General features: G+C 39.9%; 1 protein-coding gene across 20 annotated transcripts in view; it reads right to left on the bottom strand.

Annotated features, from left to right (window-relative positions):
- Mbnl1 (muscleblind like splicing regulator 1) overlaps window positions 1-23,947 on the bottom strand; it is a 186,045-nt gene that overhangs the window by 98,818 nt on the left and 63,280 nt on the right. For 3 of the 20 annotated variants that reach the window (XM_071615541.1, XM_071615545.1, XM_071615540.1), the window contains exon 2: window positions 2,178-2,296. The exons of 16 other annotated variants lie outside the window; for them this stretch is intronic. In XM_071615541.1, coding sequence (XP_071471642.1) covers window positions 2,178-2,183 — 6 coding nt within the window. In that variant the 5' untranslated portion in view covers window positions 2,184-2,296. The remainder of the gene's footprint in view (window positions 1-2,177; window positions 2,297-23,947) is intronic. One more of the 20 variants, XM_071615543.1, reaches the window with a different exon arrangement.

The raw sequence follows: 23,947 nt of genomic DNA, 5'->3' as shown, positions 1-23,947 counted from the left end.
TGACAAGCTGGATGAAATCAAGTCAGAAACTAAATATACACTCTGACAGGACCTTAATAACCCAAAGCGCATCAAGTGGCAGTGGCCGGCACCACTGAGGGACTCTCACTTCTTCCAGACTAGCAGGGGAGGGGACTGATCACGCAAGGCACTTCAGACTTGCTTCAAAAACAGGCGAGGAGAAACCCAAACACACGACAGCAGTCGTGTGTATGGCATCTCGACCTCACGTATCCTATCGACCTGTATTTTCTTCAAATCCAAGGTGACGAAAATAATCTATTTTACCTTGGGGCCAAATTGCTCGAACGATTTCATGATTACTTGAAATAACGGTTTTTGAGAAAAGTCAGCTTCCTTCCCTCAATTCCAAAATATATGTTGTTAGCCACATATGAGATGGTGAAGCTGCTTCTCGGGCTTCTCCACTTCTGATAACTAAGTTTCAGAGATAGTTACCAAATGAAAGGATCCCTGCACTACAGAATCCCAAATACTGCTTGAACACTTGGTATTTTAAATCTGAAAGAACTGGGATTCTCAAAAAAGGAAAAAACTTTCTCCTTAAAAACAATTTTTTTTTCAATAAATGTTTGTGGTTTGGACTAAAATTTTAAATTTTGAAACATTAGCCTATGAACCTATCAGTGACAGGGGAAGATGAGGTGAGCCCTATGGCAGAAATGAACTGGAAGCCACCACTTGTATTATGTAATCATTTGAACTCAAATTTTTTTTTAAAAAATGTAGTTTGTATTTCTGCACCTATGTTCTCATTCTCACTTAGGAAAACCAGTTTTTAGCAAATCTAGACAAAAAATAAAACAAACCTCAAAAATATGTAAATAAATGTTGGTGATCTGAAATGGAGTTCATTCACTGATTTACAAACTCATTAAGACCACACAGCATGTCATTTCATATAAACATAAAAAATCGGGACCAGCTTCTTTTAGATAAAAAATCAAATTGTGAAGAAAATATGTTTCATAAGAGTCGATTATCTAAATGGAAGTCGCCCTAACCACTGTTAAGCTCCCCAAGGAACTTTGTAAAGTCGTGCCCAGCTGTATCCTCAGCACCCAGTTGTATTTGGGCGCCCAGTCTGCCTAGCAACAGGAAGTCCTGCAAATACTCACTAACTGGCTCCACGTGGAGAAGGCACTCAGAGGAGTGTGTGTGCAGAGGGGCCTATGGTCTGACTAATTCATTAAAAGTTAAAATGAAGTTAAACAAGTCTTCCTGCATAACTTGTCAGAGTCTTTGTTACTCACTCTAAGTACCCAAACTTAGCTGTCAACGTTTTCATGAAATGTCTATTAATCATAGAACAATTCTTCTAGGAAAATGTGGTATATATCTTCATGGAAAACTTAAAATTCCTATTTCTTCCAATTTTTTAACAAAAGACACACGTAAGCTATAGATTGGTACATATTTGTGTCTGATATAAATCATGAAGAACATCTAAATATGCAGATAGATATTTCTAATCATATATTGTTTTGTCAAAAAAGGGGTCTACTTTGAGAGGAAATTTTAGTGTAAGATCTTTGATAGCTCAAAGTATTCATTTGATTAATAAAAGGAACCTTGAAGATAACCAACTTGTATTGGTACATGAATACATTAGCAATAAAAAGTTAACTGCTAATGTCAAAGGTATATCCTGTGCCATTCTCTAATACAAGTGTATTTCATACTAGTTTGCTTATGTCATCATCTGAATTGAAAACAGTATTCCTGGCAATAGTCATGCATACAAAAGAATCTAATTTAAAATTTTACAATCTACTAATGTGAAAAAAGAATGAGCTCATTTGGAAATGAAGAACAAGTAACTGCTTTCAGATAACAGGCATTTTTTAACTTGTGAGTCTAATATGAAGACAAGGGCAGAGATTGATTACTGACTAAGAAATAACTTGGAAAGGCATCCACTGAAGCAGCCAACAAACTTTAGGGTTAGCATCTTCAAGTAGTGACGCTGGAAGACAGTGGGAACTTTAGTCATGGAACACTTACTCAGGAGTGCAGTCACGTCACTAATGTGAAAAATCATGACCCCTCTCTAAAGCAAAGTTCCTGAGGGCAGAGCACCAGAGGCCAGGTTCCCAGGGGCGCCCACCCCACGGGCATCTGGGCACCCTGGCTCCACACCTGCCTGGTTCACTCACCGGCATCCATCCATCAGCCAATGCAGCAACTGTCTTCCACAGAGAAGATACGGCTTCTTCTGGACCTGGTGCGATGAAGGATGCTGAAGGATCCCCTCCACCACATCTCCCGAGAACTGCTGAGCACGGGAGTGAAGGACGCGCCAGGTCAGCCACTCTTCCGCCCCAGCAGTATTAGCAGCAGCAGCGGCGGCAGAAGCTGGAGCAGACCACTGAGACCCTCCTCCTGGCAGATGCCAGCCAAAGCATGATGGTTCCCACCTGCATGGAGCTTCCGGTCCCCTGCACCTTCCCACAGGGTGTCAACACAGGAGGTCCCTGGGATCCCACTTAGCTCTGCTCCCCAGTCAAGGTGATGCATATTCCAAGTTTCCAGTGCCATGGGAAAGCATGATCTTCAAAGTTTAAAGTTTGCTTTACTGTAAGGCCACCCTGATGCTCTCTTTTAAATTTTTCCTTCACCCTCCCCACTCTCAACAAGCAAATAGATCGCCCCAAATTTTCCTGCTAATCAAAGAAAGGCTAATAAAATGACTGCTGCCAAGCAATTTTGGTCACTTCTTCCATAATAATCTATCTGCCTCCCTGGCATGGAATCTTCTTTCCGCAAATGCTAATGTTTTCCTAATCTTTACAACACTCAGAACAGATGGGGAAATATCAGGTCTCATGATCTACATTTTACAGAACAAGCCATGAACTCTTTGCTCCCACATTTCATTTCCGTTTGACGTTATTGATCCGTTGTTTTTCTTTTCAGTGGCATTCAACTTTAGCAAGGGACCAGAATGTTGCTGGACAGCAGAGCTAAGCTGTAACAACATTAATAAAGCCTGTGCTTCACTTAACTGATTGACCCAGAGTTAAAATCCTACAGATATAAAAAGTACCAAGAAGGGATTTTTTCCCATAACTTAAGTAGCTCAACAAAGGATAAGTGAAAAGAAAAAAAAAAAAGATGAACATTTTCCTAATCATTTATTAGAGAACCCTCAACACCAAGACATGTGTCACCTGCATAGTAAAGAATAATAATCCTTATTAGGAAAACTGAAATCCCTGCGTACACGGATCCCAAGTGCAATGTGTGGCCTTGCAGGAGTCCTTCAAATTGCTCTCATCGTCACCTCTGCAATGAGGAGTAGCAGTGCTCACAAGCCCAGCTGCCCAGTGCCCATACTGCTATCAGGGCTTCACAAACGCTGCCCCATGCAATCTGCACAACACCACTGAAGAGGAGATTGGCCCCATTCTGGAACTCAGGAAACTGAGGCTCCCCTGGGTCGTGTAACCTCCAGGTCACAGAGCTACCAACCCAGGCTGCACAGTTCTGGGAGCTGCAAATCCCCTCCTTACAAGTACAGCACTAATTTCGGCTCTCATTTACGTGCTTATTTGAAAGTTTATCTTTGACAAGGCAGATATTACAAAATGACTAGCAGTAAGATTGACTAGCAGTTATTGTGTCGTGTCCTCAAAGTCCACAGGTCCTTTGTGTGTGTTATCTGACTGAAGACTCACAAGAACCCAGCAAGGTAGAGATGCTCCTTTGCATAGGGTGCCTCTGATCAGTCTGAGGCATAGAGTGTTAACTAGGTTGTCCAAGGTCACATGATTGACACAGGACAAAGGCAAAATTGGCCTCCAGGGAATTCAGCCCTTGAAGAGTGGCTTTGGACTCCCCCCACACACCCGCCCCTTCCTGCTTCTGGAAAGCTGACCCAGTGTCAGAGCTTTTCAAGAAAGGGGATGAGGAGGGTCAGGCTGCCCGAACCTTGAAGGTGCAAACCTAAAATGGCCCCCTCCTTCTCAAAAATTTAAAATACAGAAATCTGTGCATAAGCTTATGGAGGCACATGGCTCTTTTGACGTTTACTAGCTCAAGGAGTCACAAACAATTCACGTGAATCTCAGATTCTGGAACATCAAGGACAAATGCCATTTCCTTGGATTTCCGAACTCTCCAGAGGCACCAACAGGGAAGAAACATCATTACCTTCACAATGCCTGTCATTCCATTTGGGGACTTCCAGTCACACCAACACTTCACTCCCATCTTGGCAAACCAATGTACTGATATGCAGGGCCTAGACAAAAGTCATGTGTTCAGAGAGAGCTTCAGAAGTCCAAGGGTCACCCCTTGAGACACGGTCTGGAACCATCCCTGGACCACAGAACTTCCTTGCATATTCAGCAGCTGAAATGGCCTTCTTTGAAGGGCCCTTTGAGGACACAAAGCCACTGGACAGTTAAATCCAACAGCCAGAGCCCTAAACCTGAGAAGGAGAAGCCAAGGAAGACTGAGAAACCAACCTGTTTCTTTAATTTGGCAGCAAGCCTAACTTTATGGACTAATTTTGTCTATCTTCAGCTATTTTAGGCCTAACAATATAAATCAGCACAAAAAAAAAAAAATCAATGAGAGCCTCAGAGAGTATACATACCTATGGCAAAGGCACTTTCCCTGTTAAAATTAAGCCATAGCTTTAAGAAATACAGCCACGTGGTAGCATTTAGCAAAGACCTTATTTAGGTGCCCATGTGGCATAGCTTGAGGTGATGTGTCACTTAGAGTTGATTTACTCTCCATTAGACTTGTAATCAATAGTCACTACAGAAGGAAGGTGCCAATCTGTACCCAGCCTCTAGATAATTGCAAAGCTGCAGAACTCCCTGGTAGTGGTGCTACACACAGCAGCAACAGAAGCTTGATTTACCTTTTGGCTGACAGCAGATTTAAATCTATCTCCATCTCCAATCTCAAGACTGAATTTACAGTAAAATTATTCAAAAATTCTAAAAAGCCCACATCCTAACATCTTTGGGTGAGAAAAATCAAAGTAATCCCATAGGCTTTTACAGAAGATGGATCATAACAAACAATTTTTATGACCTTGGCATTACTAAGTGGTAGACCAGAAAAATTCATGACTCATCCAAGCAGCCATCCAAATACATACGGATAGAGCTACAGACAGAGAAAAGATACAGACATGGATGCAGACAGGCAGGTGGACTTCTCAATTTATCCTCGGCAACTCCAGTCCTTCCTTGCTAATTCTAATGACAGTGCAATTAACCACACTCAAGTATCTAATAATTTTAAAACTTTACTTTTAAAGTGCTATCAAAGGAACAGTTGTAGATGAGTAACAGCTTCTTATCAGCTCTCACTGGGTCTACTTTTTATTTAATTCCTCAGATATGGCTTTATCTGGAAATACATTAATAAATACAAATTCTAGGCACACTTGGGCACACCAGATGAGGCTGTTCTGTGCTCTGCAGCTTCTCCTGCAGACTAAACTATCCACCAGTCTGGACTAATACTAAGCCAACTAAGAGTGCAAAGCTCTAACAGTGCATCACAATTCCTGAGTCACCCTGTCCTCACAACCTTACGCTTTAAACAAAACTAAAGAAAATCCACAAGTGACTCAATATGACCTAGTGTTTCCAAACCAGGAAAAGGAAGGACTTTCGGTGTTGGAGATAACATTTTTCTGTAGCTTGGAAAATAAACATTTCCCACTCAGTGAGGCCTGGGGTGCGGGCAGAGACAGAACAGAAAGAGAGAAATAGAGAAATAGGATTTTTCCTCCCAAAGCAGTACTTAGTGTTTGTGTCACCTGGCTATTAATGCAGGAATCAGAATTTACCTAGAAAACTTTGTGAACAAGAGCCATGAAACTGTTGCCATTTACATCAGAATCAACAAGAAATTCTTACTGCCAATGAACTAAACGACACAGAAAGTTATATTCCAGATCTTGGGATCCTAAATTATTTGGATATCTTCATCTTAACATGCATAAGTCATTTTCTACTGCTAAGTGAAGACAGTATATTTTTCTCCTGATACAAAAAGGAGCAGATTTTCTCCTTGTATCATGCTTACATAAGCCTATCATCGTTTACTGTATTTAAAATATATTTTACAAAATCTGTTATTTACCAGAGTTGCTAAAGGAAAGCCAGTAAAAGCTAAGAGTTTTACATCTGCCAGGGGCGGACACAGGTGATCCACCAAGGAGACACTGTGGATGACCAAGGCATCCTGAGGGCTTCCTCTATAATCATGCATTCTCCCACGCACCAGCACCGTTCAGGCTACCGGGTTGCTATCAAGGGCACAAAACCTATATCCTCCACATCAGGCCTGTATAAGGGCCCAAGGTTCAGTTCATTCCCACTATGGAGTTCTGAGGCAGGTACTTTCATATTCCCATTTGACCAATGAGAACAGAGTGGAGGAAAATGTGTCCAGCAAAATGTGTTTCATGAATGTCCCTGAGAACCTAAGTAGATCCTGGAGGTTGATGAGACTCCATGAACACACACACACACACACACACACCATGTGTACCTTCTTATTTTCAGTGACAGGGAACAACATAACTTTTTGTACAATACATAGACTTAAATTCATGTTTCTAAGAATTTACACAAATAATTCTTAAAATACTTGGAAATTGCTACTTCTTCACTTTCAGATGAATGGACTGTATCAGTGAACATCATTCCACCTGAAGAAAGCACATACCCAAGACATCCAGAATGCTCATTTTTATCCAACACTGGAAAATGATGGAACTTCAGCTTATTTTCAAAGAAATATAGCTTCTTTGTTCACGTTTGACAGAGCTGTCTGAGCGAAGCCAAATCAACTCTGTATAGGAGTAAACATCGTTCTTTTATTTTTTACAGGCTTTCTTAATCCCTGAGAGAGAAACTTCTCCATTTTCGTTCTGTTTATTATTAATATAAACTTTATAATTTGATACTAAATACTACTCGTGTTCTTTGTTTAAAGCCAGTTTAGCTCTGATTGAGCTGCCCTCAGCCTCTGGGGACAGGCACTTCCAGGCCACATTCCTGCTGAAAGCACGCCTACCCCCACCCCCTAGTTTTTTCTTTTCCTCCCAGAAATGACTAATCTTCCTGTTATTGGACTCTTCAGTTTTTCCCTTGCGATTCCTTTCATTTGCATAACGTTTACTTTTCAGGGGCTCTTTTTAGAACTTTACTACCATCTCCTTGGTGCTAGCCTTCTGTTTTCAACAGATTAAAATAGTCAATATTTATGCATTAGCAAACTTTTTTGGTCAACTTCTATGCTATTCAGATGAAGCTACTTCCTCAAGTCAAAAATGCAACTACTCTTTCAATGGATATAAATAAATAACCCTTTGTTGATCTTCAAAGTTAAATTCAGACTAATCCTTAGTGTTACCAGATGCCACAATTAAAGGGTTTAGATCTTTCTTCTCCTTTCAAATTTCCTGATAAGGTACTCAGGCAAAGCAAACAGAATACCACTCCTTTTAAAGGCCTCTTTCTTCCCAGCCACTTCTCTGTAACATCATAAAATGTATTACCGTGGTTTTATGAGCACAACCTAAATAAAGCTTTCCTTATTTTCTAATCAATTGTAAAATATAGTATAATTTCATGCCAAGAATTTGTCTTCTCTATAATCCCAAATAATTGTAATGGTTCTGTTATAGCATCTGAACTGGAGTAAGAGCTGTGTCTCTGCTCTTCAGAAAATATTCAGGAGACTTCTAGAATTACAGTGATCAGTTAAATAATGTATCCTAAAATTCACAGCACAGAACCACGTGTAGCAAAACCACAGCATAGACCCCAACCCCAGGCCTATGTGACACACTTGGTATTATATTCCTTATCCCATATATTTTATATTATATTCCTTATCCCAGTCACAGGCCTGGGTCAAAAAGGAGCCCTTCCTGCTCACACTGGCCAGCCAATCAAGATGCTCACACACCTGGAAAAAAAAAAATGCATTTTCTGAACAACAACAAAAAAACACAATTAAAAATCTTAACCAAACACACAGAATTTCCTGGGTGTGGTGTGACACATTTTAATCCCAGCAGTTCGGGAGGCTCAGACAGGAGGATCTCAAATTCAAAGTCAGCCTCAGCAACTCTGCAAGGCCCTAAGCAATTAAGCAAGACTCTGACTCAAAAAAAATAAATGAATAAATAAAAAGGGCTGGGAAAGAGGCTCAGTAGTTAAGTACCCTTGAGTTCAATCCCCATTACCAAAAAAACAAAAAAAAACTATAATTTGCTTTTTGTCTTGGAGGTGGGAGCACTCCCAATATTCTCCCTTCTAATTCTTACTCTTTGAAATAAATTAATTAAAAATTCCTTTATTGTCATGTAGAGTGCCCTAAAGAATCATCTGATTCTTCTCTGGAATCAGCAAAGAAGAGTTGTTGTATTCTTCAGCAAATAAAATTCAATGTCCAAATCCCCCCTTATGGCCACTAATTTGAAAGTACGACCTACAACTCTAAAGTCAGTTGAAAATACTGTTAGTTAAAATGTACAGTATCTGATATTAAAGGTCATAGTAAGCAAAATCAGATTCAGAGACAACATGTCCATTTTTTAAAAATCACATCAGGGATATAAAGCAAACCAAAAATATGTGTTCTGTGAAAAGGCAGGGTTCATATCTGTACGCCAAGCAATTAATAAATATCTTTGCACTAACAAAACCCTTCATATAGAGGCATATTATAGTTAAAGAAAAAAGGATGGGAAAACTTCTTGGCACCACGGTAAGTAATGTTATCAAAACACATTAGTCCAAACAATCAACAGGATTAGAAAGAGCAATTGAGAATATTCCCAAGAGAAGAATTTCTAGATACATTAGAATACTCTAAATATATGTGTGGCTTTATTCAGATCTTATATTAGAAATTAATATATGATTCTGAAAGTTGATAAATCTAAAAATCAGGTATTTTCCTACTTTCTGATTATAAACTACATAATGGAGCAACCAATTAGGAAAGAAAAGTTCTTTCTATAAAGAAAAGTTCTTTATAGAATTTCTGGTAACAAATGCAGAAGAAATGAAGTCATCACTTTGTAATCCCCCCAAAAAAAATTTTAAATCAATGGTGCTAGAAAATGATGGAGAATCTAGTAAAAGCTCTGGGTCTAGGAGACCCCAGGGGCTGGGCCAGGCAACTCCAGCCCCTGACAGACCAGCACCACAGCAAGAGGAATTATTCCTGCTGGCATGTTGTCAAGACACCTGACCTTCCAGGAAGGCTCTCCCAAACCCTAAGAAATAATACCAAAGGTGCACAGAACTCCAGCTCCAAGTTCAGGTACAAAAAACAAGGGTGGTGGAAGGAGACAAAATAAATGACACTACGGAGAAGAAGCAGTCCGCTGAATTCAGAATTTCAGACCTTTTTCAGGACAACAATCTGAATTTTTTAACAAATAATGGCATTAAGAGGAAAACAGAAGCAGGAATTGAGACACAGAAACAAAGAATCTTAAAAGGCTTGGTTTAGATGCGGCTGGCCTGAGCGACAGCTGAGAAACACTGCTTTCCCTTCCAGTGCAGGGAGAGAGGCCCGCAAAGTGAACACAGGATATGATGAGAACTGTCGATCTGACAGATCTGGAGAGAGTCACATTTAGACAAGTTCTTATCTGCTGGAAATACTACTGAAGAGTTTACACGGGAAACTGCTTGGGGCTAAAATTTACTTTGCCATAATTCAGGGATAAAAGGCACGTGGAGGGAATAAGTGAAATGGGCCAAATGCTGACAGAGGCACGCAGGGACACAGGGACCCCCAAGGCCGGGGAGTGAGCAGCTGCATAGCAGGTGCACACCAGACTTCAGGTGGACATGAAGGTGCTCAGAAGATCTTTTCTAATTTTACATGTTTAAAAGTTACCATGATGATGGAAAAGTGACCAAAAAATAAAAACAAACAGAAAAATAGAATGAGTTAGTGCCTGGGCAAGTAACAAAGCTATACTTTATATCTGACTTGAAGTCACAAAATGTGCTCTGCTACTGACAGGCTGGTCTGGCTGGCCTAATGCAATGCATTTATATCTGTGAAGAAGAATGTTCACAGGTGTAGCATGGAAATAACTGGTTAATATAAAAAATCTCATGTATATGAAAATGAATGATAAACTAAAAATGTTAAGGTTGTAGGGGTCATTACCATGCCGTGTAATGACGTGTTCACCCTTACGTCACAGGTGTGTGAATACATTATCTCTTCTCAAACAAGCAGCAAGGTCTCCAGGGGCAAAGTCCAGGTCTTATCCCTTCAACTCCCAGATGGACTACATCTGTTTCTAGTGAGTCCGCCATGTGTCAAGTCTCTGTGACCAAGTGATAAGGATGCAGAAACAGTCCAGCGCAGGCCATGAACTCCAACCTGAGCTGCAGGGAGCTGCTCGAGGTGACTCCAAGCACAGGTAGAGTATGACATGCATGAGCTGCAGCAGCAGAGGACACAGCAGGGGAGAGGGCAAGGGTGAGGAGGGATGCTCTAAACCAAATCTAAATATGGAGGTTCACCAAACTCCCATCAAGAGGGAAATCCAAGGCAGAAAGACATCAGGTGGAATGGCACAGGAAGCCATGTTCCCCAGGCCTGTGTGTCCAACACTATTCCACGTGAGAGGCACTGATTCTCCATAGATGACCCACTGGACTCAGCGAGGGATCAATAAACATATACAGTCATGCCTCCACATCCTCAGATTCCACCTCCATGCCTTCAACCAACCACAGACAGAAAATATAAACAAAAACAAAACAACCCTGTGTCCACACTGAACATGGATAGGCTTTTTTTTTTTTTTTTGGTCATGATTCCCTAAATAATACAATAGCATAACTATTTCCTTAGCGTTTGCATGGTGTTAGATAGTGTAAGCAATCTAGAGAAAATTTAAAGCATACAGGAGGGTGAGCTCAGGTTACATGCAAACACTGCAGGATTTTAAATAAGGACTTGAACATCAGAGGTTGTGGCACCCTTGAGGGGTAGGATAAGGGCCCATGAGCAACCCTAAGGGACACCAAGGGGGACTGTGGTAGTCAAGAAACAGGCAGCATTATGAGAGCATTCACTGTGTGCCAGGCCTCTAGGCAAGGACACTAAGATTAACCTTTCTAATAAGACAAACCTCACATCATCCCCCAAGGCAAGTCATCTTCTCCCAGTCTTACAGGTAAGGACACTGAGGCTCAGAGGGTGAAGTAACTCACAGGCACTTGGCTGGCAAGTGGTATAATACAGAATGTTCTGAGTGTTTGAGTGTGGGGGAGAAAAATCAAGAAAGAAAACTCTACATGGCTATTCCCATAGAATTATATATTTTTCCCAAGGACAGAGAGAACTGTAAACAGTGAGTGCTAATAGATGGGCATGATAGCATACACCTGTAATCGCAGAGACTCAGGGACTGAGGCAGGAGGATCTCAAGTTCAAGGCCAGACTCGGCAACTTAAATAGAGACTCTGTCTCAAAAAAAAAAAAAAAAAAAACATAAAGGACTACGGATGTGACTCAGTGGTAAAATACCTCTGGGCTCAATTCCCAAAGTACCAAAAAAAAAAAAAAAAAGTGAGCGCTACTAAAGGTTTAATGGATGGCTGTCTGGAGAGAAAACGCCCCTGGATGGTAATCTCTGCCAATTTCCCTGGTGAAAATACTCCTCCCATAGCCAACTTGAAGCAGCTGTGTGAGCCAGTTCCTGCACATCCTTCCTATAACCTTCTCTGAATTACTCATGCGGAGTGTGGGACCAACAAGCTGGAAGGGAGGCAGGTAAGCAAAGAAAAGATGCAACTGACATTGTCTGTCATATACAGGACTCTGTAAACAAATACCTGTCGACTTACATCTGAAATTAATGACCTCCTGAGGAATGCAGCTACTGTGCAAAAGACACTGAGGATGAACAAGTAACTCAAAGAAATTCTGCAAGGAAACCTGCCTTCTCTATGAATGACAACTGACACTCAGTAAGTATTCTTTACATGATCCATGAACTGCGATTAGTAAGTGATTTTTCTGCTAACTATTCCTCCCTCGGGGGCACACTAGAGGATTTATTTCTAACTAGAGACCAAAGCACAGCTGAAAGAAACTAGTTGATATGGGTCAGCAATAAACACGAAGCCAAAATGGGGAATTATTTTTGCATGTCCTATTCAAACCACATGTCATGCAAAAGGTGAATAAATATTGACCAGAAAGGGAAAGGGAACAAATTTCTCCATCCTCCACACATCCCTTTTTAATTGTTTATACTTAATAAATATATATATAGATATATGTATATGAGGGTACTCACTAATATTAGAATCTTTTCACTATTGCTTTAAAAACATTACTTTAGAATATTCATGCAATAGCACTGAATAAATAAGTATAGCTAAACAAACCATATATGCATAAAAGGGGATTTAGATTTACACATTGATCCTATCACTTTATAAATTCTTTTATCATTCTATCATTTAATAAGTGTCTAATGAATAATAAATAAGTATATTTAGGTAAAATAGTAATAAGTATATTTAGATAAAAGTTTTAAGTTAAGTATAGCATCCATCTTTCACAAGGTATGCAAAAATAATGCTAAAGAGAAGCAACCAGAGATGAACAACGTGGAGAAGACAAATTCTACCCCAACTGCTCATGTGTGAAGTGAACCAGCATGTCCCAGCTCCGCCCATGGCTAACCTGTTGAGGAGTCTGGCTCACAAGAACCTGTAGCCCGTTTCTTAAAGAGTCCTGGCTTAACAGGGCCGCAGGGACAAATGTGACTGATCAGCACTGTCCTGTGCTGAGTTCACACGGGTGGTGCAGGGCCTTGTCCCACACAGCATGCTGCTTCCCAGCGTTCTTCTTGTCTCAACAGCAGGGAACAGAAATCTTTTATCAGGTCAATTTAACTATTGATTTCTACTCTTAACACTTATAAATGGCAGAAAAAAAATGTCACTTTTTCAGTCTACTGCCTAGGGGAGAAAAACCCTCAGAATTTGTGATTAAAACTGGAAAAAAAATAATCAATGAATGATACTGCTGTCTAGTACACAAAACAACCAATTTGTTATTCAACGAAATTGACATTTTTCCAGCCAAACAGTTATCAGACTGAGAAGAAAATGTAGACTTTATTTTTTTTATCTTTGTGATATCACGATTAGTTAAAAGTGAAAATAAATTCAAGTCAAACAATTTCAGGATTCTGACGCAATGCTACTTTTCCTGTTTTTGACGTGGTCTTTTGAAAAGGTGATGGCATCCATTTTTAATCAAACGTGTGACCTCATTCACAACAATAATGACTGTAATTAAATGTTTCTCAAACCCAGGGGTGGGGGTGAGGGAGATTTTGGCAGGGTGGGAAGCAGCTGTGTCAGGTGACAGTCCACACTCCCTCCCATTTTAAACCCCATCTGTGTCAAGGAACGTTTGCTGGGGGCCTCCCCTGGGCAATCTCATGGCAGGTAACATCCAAAGATAACCAAGGCATTCGCCTCTGCTTTCAGAAGCTTCCAGAAAGTGCAGCTGGAGTTATAAGCCTGATCGCAGTTGTCCAGATGGGCACGGGGCAGAGTTCTACCGTGGCCCTCTGGTCACTGCACTTTTATGCCATAAAATAACTTGGTAGCCATGTGTTCTCATTATTTTTCAAATATCTATACAACAGGATATCACTTGGCTTTTCTAAAATAAGAATGAATCGGCTCTTGGTTAGGGATTAAGAGATCGTATTAAGAGAAAACTGATATACCCAGATTTTACAGAGAAAGAACAACAGCCACAAAAACCCTCAGGATAAAACAACTACCACTATCTCCTCCAGTGGTTTGGAAAGCAGATCAGACTACATTTTCTTCTGAAATGAATGTGCCAGTGTGCACATACAATTAGGAATCAGGACTGAAATACACCAAAGCAGAGTGACTGATAGGAAGCCCCTGAGAATTCTGATGAAGAACAACGCCAGCTCCATCTGCAGTCCTTAGAGTATTCTAATCACTTCCCAACTTGCAAGATTAGAAAATTGGACCAGCCATGAATTACCCACAAGCCAAGAGAAGGCAGTGTGAAGGTTCTCACGCATGCGTCTTTCAAACACCGTGTGAACAAAACACACGAAGTACTGCTCAGGCCAAGTTCTGTAAGTCCGTATTTTCTAAAGATTATTATAAAGCTTCTCTTCTCTGAAAACATGCTGTGTGCAGACAAGCAGGGCTGATCTAAAATAATGGGACAGCAGAACTTACTCTGGAAGCAGATGACTTCTACAATCTGGGAAGCTCCTGACAGAGCCAGGAGTCTATCTTCATGTTCAAGTGCAGATTGTAGCATGTTACCAGCTACACACATAATTACTCCACTCTAACCCTTAATGAGCCTCAAGTACTAAATGTTTAATCCCTCCTGATGATCCTTCTTCAAAGTGGATAAATGTGGGTTTCTCCTCAAACACTTAATTGTCAGTACTGCTGGCACCAATGCATAATCTGGAACATTTTTTTCTAACTCTATAGAACTTTTCACTTCTTTTAAATATAGCTCATATCACAGAGGTCCTAAAATTTGTTGGAGGGAAAAATAATGAGCAGGTGAACAATCGACAGAGTCATGCATTTATACTTTTAGAAGCTCAGATCTCCTTTCTATTTCAGTGTGAAAATTTGCAGCACCATATTCACTTTTGAAAGATAAAACAATTTTTTTCCCCAAAACTAAGAGTGGGGAGAAAGTAAAGTGTAATGGCACTTACATCTTTCTACAAATACCACATATCTTTATTACTATTATTAGTTCTATATTAAAAACAAAGTAATGATGGTAGTCAGGTTTTCAGAGCGTAACTCTCATAATCAACACGGATCTAAGCAAAGCTGCTGCTGATTCTCTCAATAGGGTCAAAACAGACAGCTACAGCTCTATTCACGTTGCTGCCTTGGCCAGGGCGTCCCTCCCCACAGCCCCTGAAGGGGAGGCAAGCCATAGGACACTGCACACAACGAGTTGGCAAAGTTATTAGTACCCCTGTGGACTGTGCCCTGCAGAGACCAGTCTACAATCCCTCTGAAACATGGGCTGCAGAAACTAGTCACTGTGTCAGGGAGGCTGGCCAGGCCCCCACGTGCTGCCACAACAGGGTGACATACAAACGCAGCAGGGGTCCATATCAAGGCCTGCTCCAAATGTGTCCATCCACAGAACACCAGTGACCCTGACTATGGCATGGCAGCATGACTAATGAGGACCACCATGAATGAAGGGTACTGGAATCCTCAGAGATAGCACGTATGAGGAGTCACACTGCTGTCTGGCCAATGTCCCATCTCCTGAAAAGAAATTCTCTGAAGCTGGATTCAAACACACATAAAATCCACGGGTAATTACTGGTCATGGTCAGGAGGAATCACTGCTTTCAACCCACTCAACACTTAATGAATGCCAAGGATATTCATGACACCATGCATACAGAGGTGATTAATGTAAGCCACCCAGTCTTAAGGAGCTTATGAACCAGAGGGGGAAAACACAAACTGGTCGTAAAATTCAGCATAATATGATTTATTCTATGGGACACAAAAAGGCAAGGAAATGTGAAGGAAGAAACCATCCACTTCATGAAGGAGGCCTCGTGTGAGGGCTATCGGAAGGTGAGGGACTCCACTCCGGGAGAAGAAGAATCAAACCCTCTGTCCGCTGCAGCCGCAGGGTGGCTAGCAGCAAGACTTGGCCAAGATAAAAGCAGCATTCACTAAGAATCAACTGGCCACACCGATTTTAAAATGGCAGGCATTATATATTTAATCATAATATTAAATTGTGTCCCGCACATCCTTTATATTAAGAAATCTGATAATTAACTTATGATGTATATAAAGGCAAGCTTTCTTCTGAGAACAGCAAAACACAGTGTATGTATTTAAGCCACCCACCATCAAGGCTTCAGAACAGTCAGGAAAGCTTTCCGCTTGGGACCCTCATCAGTCAGGTGTCTCGGTAATGTGATTTTCATCAAATGAAAATATCCCAATGTCCCAGCAGGTTCCATTTGTTTTCCTTCGACTTAGCAACTGGTCACATATAAAAGGTCCTGCCAACCATGACATTTTTATGAATATCATTAATCCCTACCGTCACCACTCCTTGGTTTCCTAATCTGTAAAATGAAAGCATCACATGACATCATTTCTAAAGTGCCTTCAATTGCAAAACCAAACAGCACATCACTGGAGCTCAATGCTGAACGTGGCAAAGGAAGAAAATCACCTCCAAACACTAAGCCAAACCCTCCGTGGTTACACAAACTGTATTTCAAAATGCAAAGAATAAACAAATCTTGAATGAAGAACAAGAAGAAAAAAATGTCAGACTGTTCATGGAACTACGGCTAACACCTGAGTTTTCACTCTTGACATTTTTATGAAGATTGGATTATCTGGAAGTCCTCCATGGCAGTCACCCTGGTAAAAACCTGAGTGGAACCACAGCTGAACCATCAGTGTCTTTCCGGTCCCTTTGAAAAAGCTACAGACACTTCCAATATGGTAAATAGAAACAAGGCTAGTAAGCTATACAACAAATTCAAAATGTTAACCTGATACTGAAAAAGCACAATAATCAGGGGAACTTAACCAGTCAGAACATTATAATTTGAGAGCTGGTCTGCAGTGTCTGTGAATAACTTTAGGAAGTGTTTTCTAAAAAAAAATCTGTATTGATTTTATTTCTACCCTTCACATTGACATAATGCTGGACATGCCTCAGATTTGAGATTTGCAGCCTGTCCTTTCAAGGATCTGTGCAATGATGACAAACCCAGTGGTTCGCATCCATGGAGCTTGAGCTAACTAAGTACCATATATCTGGGTTAAGGGTTGTGCTGGACCATGCATCTTGACCTAGAGTAGAATCTGTAAACCACAAGCAAACAAGTTTTCATCCATCAAGTCCCATCTTAACTCAAATGAAGTTCTGCGCCACACACTGGAATATATTTGCAGTAATTTCATCAACCTAAAACACTGTCTTTATGATGACACAGTGTTACCTGTGCTACTGGAATAAACACACACACACACACACACACACACACACACAAACTAACACTCTCTCTCTCTCTCTCTCTTCAGGATTAAAAGCTCTAAAAAGCTCTACCTTGATAGTTGAAATAAAACTTCTAATGGTGCTACAAAATTTGTTGTTTGAGCTTCAAGGCAATAGTCTTTAAGTAAGTAATTCAAAATATATTCTGCAGTATCCTTTTAAGGGTTTTTTGTCTTAAAATACACATACTGAAGTGATGGAATCATTTTCAGAATGCATGTAACTCGAGATCTCTCTTTTTTCTTCCATTGGGGACCTGTTTTTCTCTAGAACAGTTACAAAGAAAAAACATTTTTCAGCTCGTCATAAGGATGACTTCCTTAGAAACCTTTCCTTTGTACTATTAAACAGTCTGGAAAATCGCTTGCCTGACTCATTCATGCTGTCAAAACACACTACAGGCTAATGCCGACCATCAATTTCTCTGTTTCCTAGAACAACACACACATTTATGCATGAAGTTCTAAACTAACAACACTTGCAGTTTTAGACTGCTGTTATGAGCTGATATTTTATAAAACCACATACACACAAGTTAATGTATTAATTTGCTATACTTGAGGACTGCCACTTGTTCTTTAAGAAAACTTATTTAAATCCATTGCAATCAGAAGGTTAAAAAAAATCAAATAAATAAAATAATATCTGTCTTTTTTTTTTCTTTAACTTCCATGCTACAAATAAGGAATAATTAAAAACTCAAAGAGAAGATATTAAGAGTCATTTGGAGATAAATTCACATACAGTTATTTGTAGATCAAAAATGACATAGGTAAAAATATGAATTCTTTACAAAAATAGGGTAGTTATACCAGGTAGTCACTGGAACTCCACATCTGTTGAAAAGTTTTGTAAGAATCGTATAAAAGATAACAGCTCATTTTATCTACTGGCAAACATATCATTGATATCATTGATGGAGAAGATACAGCAAACTTACAGCTGTATTCAATGGAGACAATGAGTATACATCAGGTTCACATTCTAAGGAACAGAAGCCATAGGAAATGGTCTTTGGAGAACAAATTTTTAATCAAAAACTTAACACAGATACAAAAAGAACTAACTCATTAAGTAGGTAAGAAGGGTAATTTTGTTTTTCAAATCATGTTTTTCAAAGTTACCCACAGTGCTAATAAGAAAAGAAAAGCCAGCTCTATTTCAGACTGGAGCCTATGAAGGTCTCCAGATGGTTTTGGCCTTAGGAGACAAATACTTCCTTCTACGCGGACTGAGAGATCACAGCAAAAATGCTGGGCTCCCTGGCCTGCTTAGGCACATTAAAGCAAAGGTTGCCAATCAGGAGCATGCTACTCTTAAGAACATCTACCTGGTCACATCTATTGGATTAGCAACTCCAACCAACTATGTGGAGGGGTGGGGCCAGCAACAGGTCCGGAAATAAACACACTGCTCCCCTCCCTGTGCTTCAAGCAGGGCACCTGGAAAAGGGCTCAAGATGCTGCTGAGCACACAGTGGCCACACCACAGAGGCTGCCACTCTCTGGCCACAAGGCAAGGCAAGGTGGGGGTCTAGCAGGTGCCAATAACAATGGGGTCCATGGGCACCAGCACCCACACGCCTGACTGAATGCCAAGCTTTTTTTACAGCTGGAGTTCTAAACTGACAGGTCTTTTGAAGCCTGGATTGTAATGGGCATTTAGAAAAAGCCTGTCATGGTTATTTATGTTCCCTCCTCCTTCAAAACTCATAAGCTAGCCAAGGAAACCAAGGTGGCAATACCTTGTTAGACGGCATCAAGGTTAGAAGAGGGACAGATCCTCAATTCATCCTGAAGCAAATACTTTTTTGAAAAATCAATCAACTTTGGGGACCAACATGTAATTAGAAGGGATTAATAAGGAACAACACCTTTATTAACTTAACCTTATTTTTGATGATCATTATTTCAGCATCTTTTCCTATCTAATAGACCCATAAGAAGTGCCTGCATGAGTCTGAGAAAGAAAGCAAGCGTGTGTGCATGGGCTCCGACTGTTGATAGTATCTATAGAAACTTGTCTGCTGGAAAATGTTTCTTTAACTTTGGTTTTGGCTCCTACCTTGGAGCTGATGGGAAATAAAAACTTTTCCATGGATAAGAGCCAACTGAGAGCTAAAACAAAAGGTGACATTCATTAGTGGAGCAGGGCACCATGATCTCATTCTGACGGTTGATTTTTTGCATTAATTGCAAACTGTCTAAAATTTGAAAAATCAAACTATCAATGTCAAAGAAAATAAGTAAATGTCTGCCTTGCCTTAAATATTATTATGTGAAAAAAACTTAAATTATAAAACACAAAACAAATCTAAGTTAGAATACACTTGATTACTAATTTTATAATTTAGCTTAGTTTTCTACCTCTGCAATATCCCAAAATGTGAACAGCAGTATATATATATATATATATATATATATATATATATATATATATACACACACACACACCTTATTGTACTCACTCACAAATCCAACAGCATGCAGTTTCAATATGAAACCATTCTTAAAGACAAGGGAATCTTTCTCAGGAAAATGGAAGCATCTAATGGTGCTGCTGCCCTCTTTGACTTTTAAAAGAAACAAGAGAGGAAAAATTCTAGGTTTTATGCATCTGCTAACAAAATACCAATTGACTACTTGATTCCAGGAAGGTCTTACTGCACCATTTTTGGCAACTGCCAAAAGGCTGAAAATAAATTTTATATTCCCTGCTCTCAGAGGTCCCCCTGTACTTTCTCCTAATTGTTTCTCAACATGGTAAGAAACTAAAATAGCCACCTCCATTTAAGAGCCCGGAGCCCCTCCCCTGCACACACTTGATCCTTCCAGAACAGGAAGTATCACAGTTAACTCACCACCACACACTCATCGCTACCCAGCAGTCCAGAGCGGGCAATAATCAGCCTCTTACGGAGGCAGGGGCATGGCCCAGTCAGCCAACAGAAAATGCACCGCCCATGTTCAGAGCTAGGACATAACAGCAACCACATTCACGTGAGCGCACAGAAAACCCAGCAGCAGGGACCCGAGGTGGTGTTGTGTGATGGTTTTGTTTTGCTTCTGTTCACTTTTGGGGGCAGCGGGTGGTGGGGAGCAGATTCTCTTTTACCTCTAACCAGTACAAAAGCCCCACACTTGTGAGTTGATAAGCAAACGCATTTAAATCCCTTGGTGCAAAGGGGCCATTTCAATGGGCTAGAAGTGCATCCCCATGAATTGGGGAGTGGCAGCGAGAGGAAGAAAACAGAGGCTGTGAAAGACAGAGCGTGATGGATCTGGAATTTCCTTCTGACCCCAGGGAAGGCAAGAGGCAGAGGTCTGACTGAGAAAGTTCACAGAGGTGAGGGAATCACAGGAGGACAGTACGAATCTTGAAGAAATGGACTTTGAAATTCAACAGAATTTCTATTCTGTGCAGGTACTCTACTGAAAAAACATCAATTTTTAAAAATGTTTTAGATAAGTCTTTTGGGAAAAAATTTACAAAGATATATATCTCAATTGAAATATCAAATGCAGATCTATTTATTGTAGAACAGCATAAAGCTAAGAGGCACTAGTTTAAAATGAAATCAAATTTACAACAGATGGTTATAACGACTTTTCCATTCATGGACAACTGCATTCACTAAATGGGTTTTAGACATAAATAACAGTGCAAATACAGGGTTATTCTGTTGATACTGACCTCGTTACCTCGAGGTCAAGTGATAGACATGTGATGGGATACTCTCTCTTGGTAAGTGGACAGTAATGAGGTAGAGTGTGAGAGTGTGTGTTCAGATACCACCTCCACAGCTATTTCTCATTGTTTCAATCAAATGACCCTTGGACACCTACCATGCAATGTGCAAAATGGTGAGTGACATTCTGAACCAAGGCAGTTTCTCTCTTAGGGGATACACAACCTCCACTGAATTCCAGCACCCAGACAAGAACAATACCAATGGCCACTGCTTACAGGGTATTCACAGAGGGCAAGACAGAGCCCAGGTGATTTACAGAACACGGTGGACCTTACAGAATCCTCGCGAACCTTCAGGACAGGTATGGGGCTCACAGAGGAGGGAACCTCTTCTCTTTTCGTGATAAATCACGTCCAGCTGAATCCCAGGTGTGAACTCCTAAGGCAGCCTTGACTCTTTGCCATAAAGAATTTGTTTCTTTGTTACTAGACTTTGCGTAGAGCTTCATGCAACCATCCTTAAGACCCCACTTTGATTAAAATTCCACAGGTAGCAAGAGGACTAACACTCTCATTATTCCTGGCACTAACACTTGCCTCGTGTTTATTGTAAATTTCACCCCAAGGAAAAGAGCAGGGATGCCAATCTAGACCCTCAGAAAACACCAAGAGATAACAAAAAGGAAAGGTGACATTAGAGCAGAAAGATGAAGAAACCAAACTGCTCACAAGATAAACTCGAAGGACAAGGACTGCCACTCAGTCCTGGAAACAGTGAATCCCACTCACGCACCAACTTTCAATCCACATAGCAACCAATTTTCTAAAAAAATATTTCCAACTGGCTGTTAGACTAAACTGATACGATCCAGAAAACGGCTAAGCACCCAAGTGTCTTCACTCTCAGGAGAAACCCTCAAACACCAGCTGAAGGGGGCAGGGGCTTTCTGTTCCTGCCATCCATCCAAAAGAATTGCTCCCCGAGAATCACGGTTTCCCAGAGCACTCCAAATCACACCGTGGGCACTAATGTCTAGCCACATCTCTAAGAGTCCAGGATGACAATTTAAACTAACATTTCCTAAGTGTTCGATAAGACCAGGAATTTCATGGATTTCTTAAATCCATGTTTTTTTCTGAGAGCAAACAGGCAACAAAATGCAAACAGTATTCTTACATTTACATAGTCCTTTTTATTTCCATTACATATAGTACAAAAGTCTCAAAAAATGATGTGAGCTCTTTTTAAATACATCATTGAAATTCATACTTAATGTGAAAAAAATTCCACTACCTGGATCTAGATGTCAGTATTATTCACACAGTATTACAGAAACACAAAGAATAAAAATTAATTACTGTGATTTTATTCCCAGCTTATTTTGAAATGCCATATTAGAAATCATAAACATACAATAGGAAGACCTTTAACAAGAATCACTGTCAAAGAGGCAGAGAAGGCTCACCTACAGTTAACTTCACAGAATACAACTAACCAAGTCTTGTTTTTAAGCATACATAATAATATTGGAAATTTTTAAAAGTGCCCAGTAAAACTCACAAAAAAATGAAATTTCAGCATCAAACTAATCCCACAATTACATGCATTAGGTAAACATCAATTATGCTGCTTCCTTGAAAGAAGGAATACTCTATTTTAAGAAAAAAGTCCCATCAGGATAGTCATGAAATGAAAACCCCTTTATCTGCTGCCCTTTCCTTCACTACGAGGCCTCATCCTGCAATCTTGACTCTCGTGGTTTTTTTCCCAGAACAGCCTGTTCCATTTGCTAACATATTTGTTCTCTGTGCATGGCTTAAATTTTAAAATTCAACTTGACCCAAGGGTTAGACTCTACTCTGTCAGATCCCTAATTTAAAATGTAATGGAAATTCCACATCCTAAATGAGAAAAAAATTTTAAGAAATTATTTGGAGATAGTTTTCTGAATGCAGATAAAGTCTAATTGATCATGATTTTTTAAAATACAGTTATATTCAGGCAATAGTGGTGACTCAACAAATACTTGTGCTACCTAAAACTCAATGTGACTTGGATTTATCTCACTGAATCACAGAATCTGATGGAGGGCCTGGCATAACCCTCTTGTCATATTAAAAAAAAAAAAATCAGGGTTATACCCATTCCAACCCAAACACGCAGATTCTTCTGCAGTACACAGCACTGAAGCTGAGATTCCTCTCTGCTCCTCCTACAGTAACCAGATGACGTTTCCAACCCACTTCAGGACAACCTCAAGCACATATGCAGATATTTAATACCTGCCTGTGTTTTACGTGGGCAAATTTGTTTTCTAGTGGAACATTTTGAAATTAAAGACTTGAGAAGTTTAAAACAATATTTTATTATTCTACAATCATTTTCATCTTCATTGTACTTCTCAATAGCCTGAGAGCTCAGAATAACCATTAGTGTGTCAACACCCAAAGCAGAAGACTATCATTCACCCTACATTAGTCCTGCCAACTGCAATGTCTGATAGGGAGCAGGTAATGAGAGGGTAGCAGGATGGATTATCTTTTAGCAACAATTATAATGTCCTCAAAATCTTAAATAAACCTTTAGTAGAAAAGTGTGTATTTCCCATGAGATTTCTCCTCCTGCACTATTCAGCCTTAGTAGGAAATTAAAAAGCCAAGAGTAGCAAATAAAGATACTAAAAGCAAAGCAAAATTCATTTTGAATTTATTTGCCTTTCTTATTCTGTATATACTTAAGCCACTATACTATACAGTACATATTAAACTACTATACTTTAATAATCATTTAAAGGTACTAGAGGAGCCATTCAGGTGATCCCAACACAAAACATTTGCAATGGGAGTTGAGGGTTTTTTTTTTAATATATTGGGTTTTCATATTTGAACATTTGCTTTCAATTTATTATTCTGCTATGATTCATGGGAGGCGATGTCTGGGAGTAAAAGTTCACAGTAGTAAAAAAAAAAAAGTTCAATAAATAAAATCATGATGATAATCTTTTCTCAGAGCTAGATTTGGATTTCATTAGTCTCCACTTAGCCATGAAGAGATATGAGATAATGTGGAGAAAAATAATTCATTCAGAACACAGATCTTTCTCAACGAGAT

This window comes from Marmota flaviventris, chromosome 8 (assembly GCF_047511675.1).
Source record: "Marmota flaviventris isolate mMarFla1 chromosome 8, mMarFla1.hap1, whole genome shotgun sequence".
NCBI classification, from domain to species: Eukaryota; Metazoa; Chordata; class Mammalia; order Rodentia; family Sciuridae; genus Marmota; species Marmota flaviventris.
Note: the sequence above shows the minus strand (reverse complement) of the source record. Positions and strands in the feature narration are given on the sequence as shown.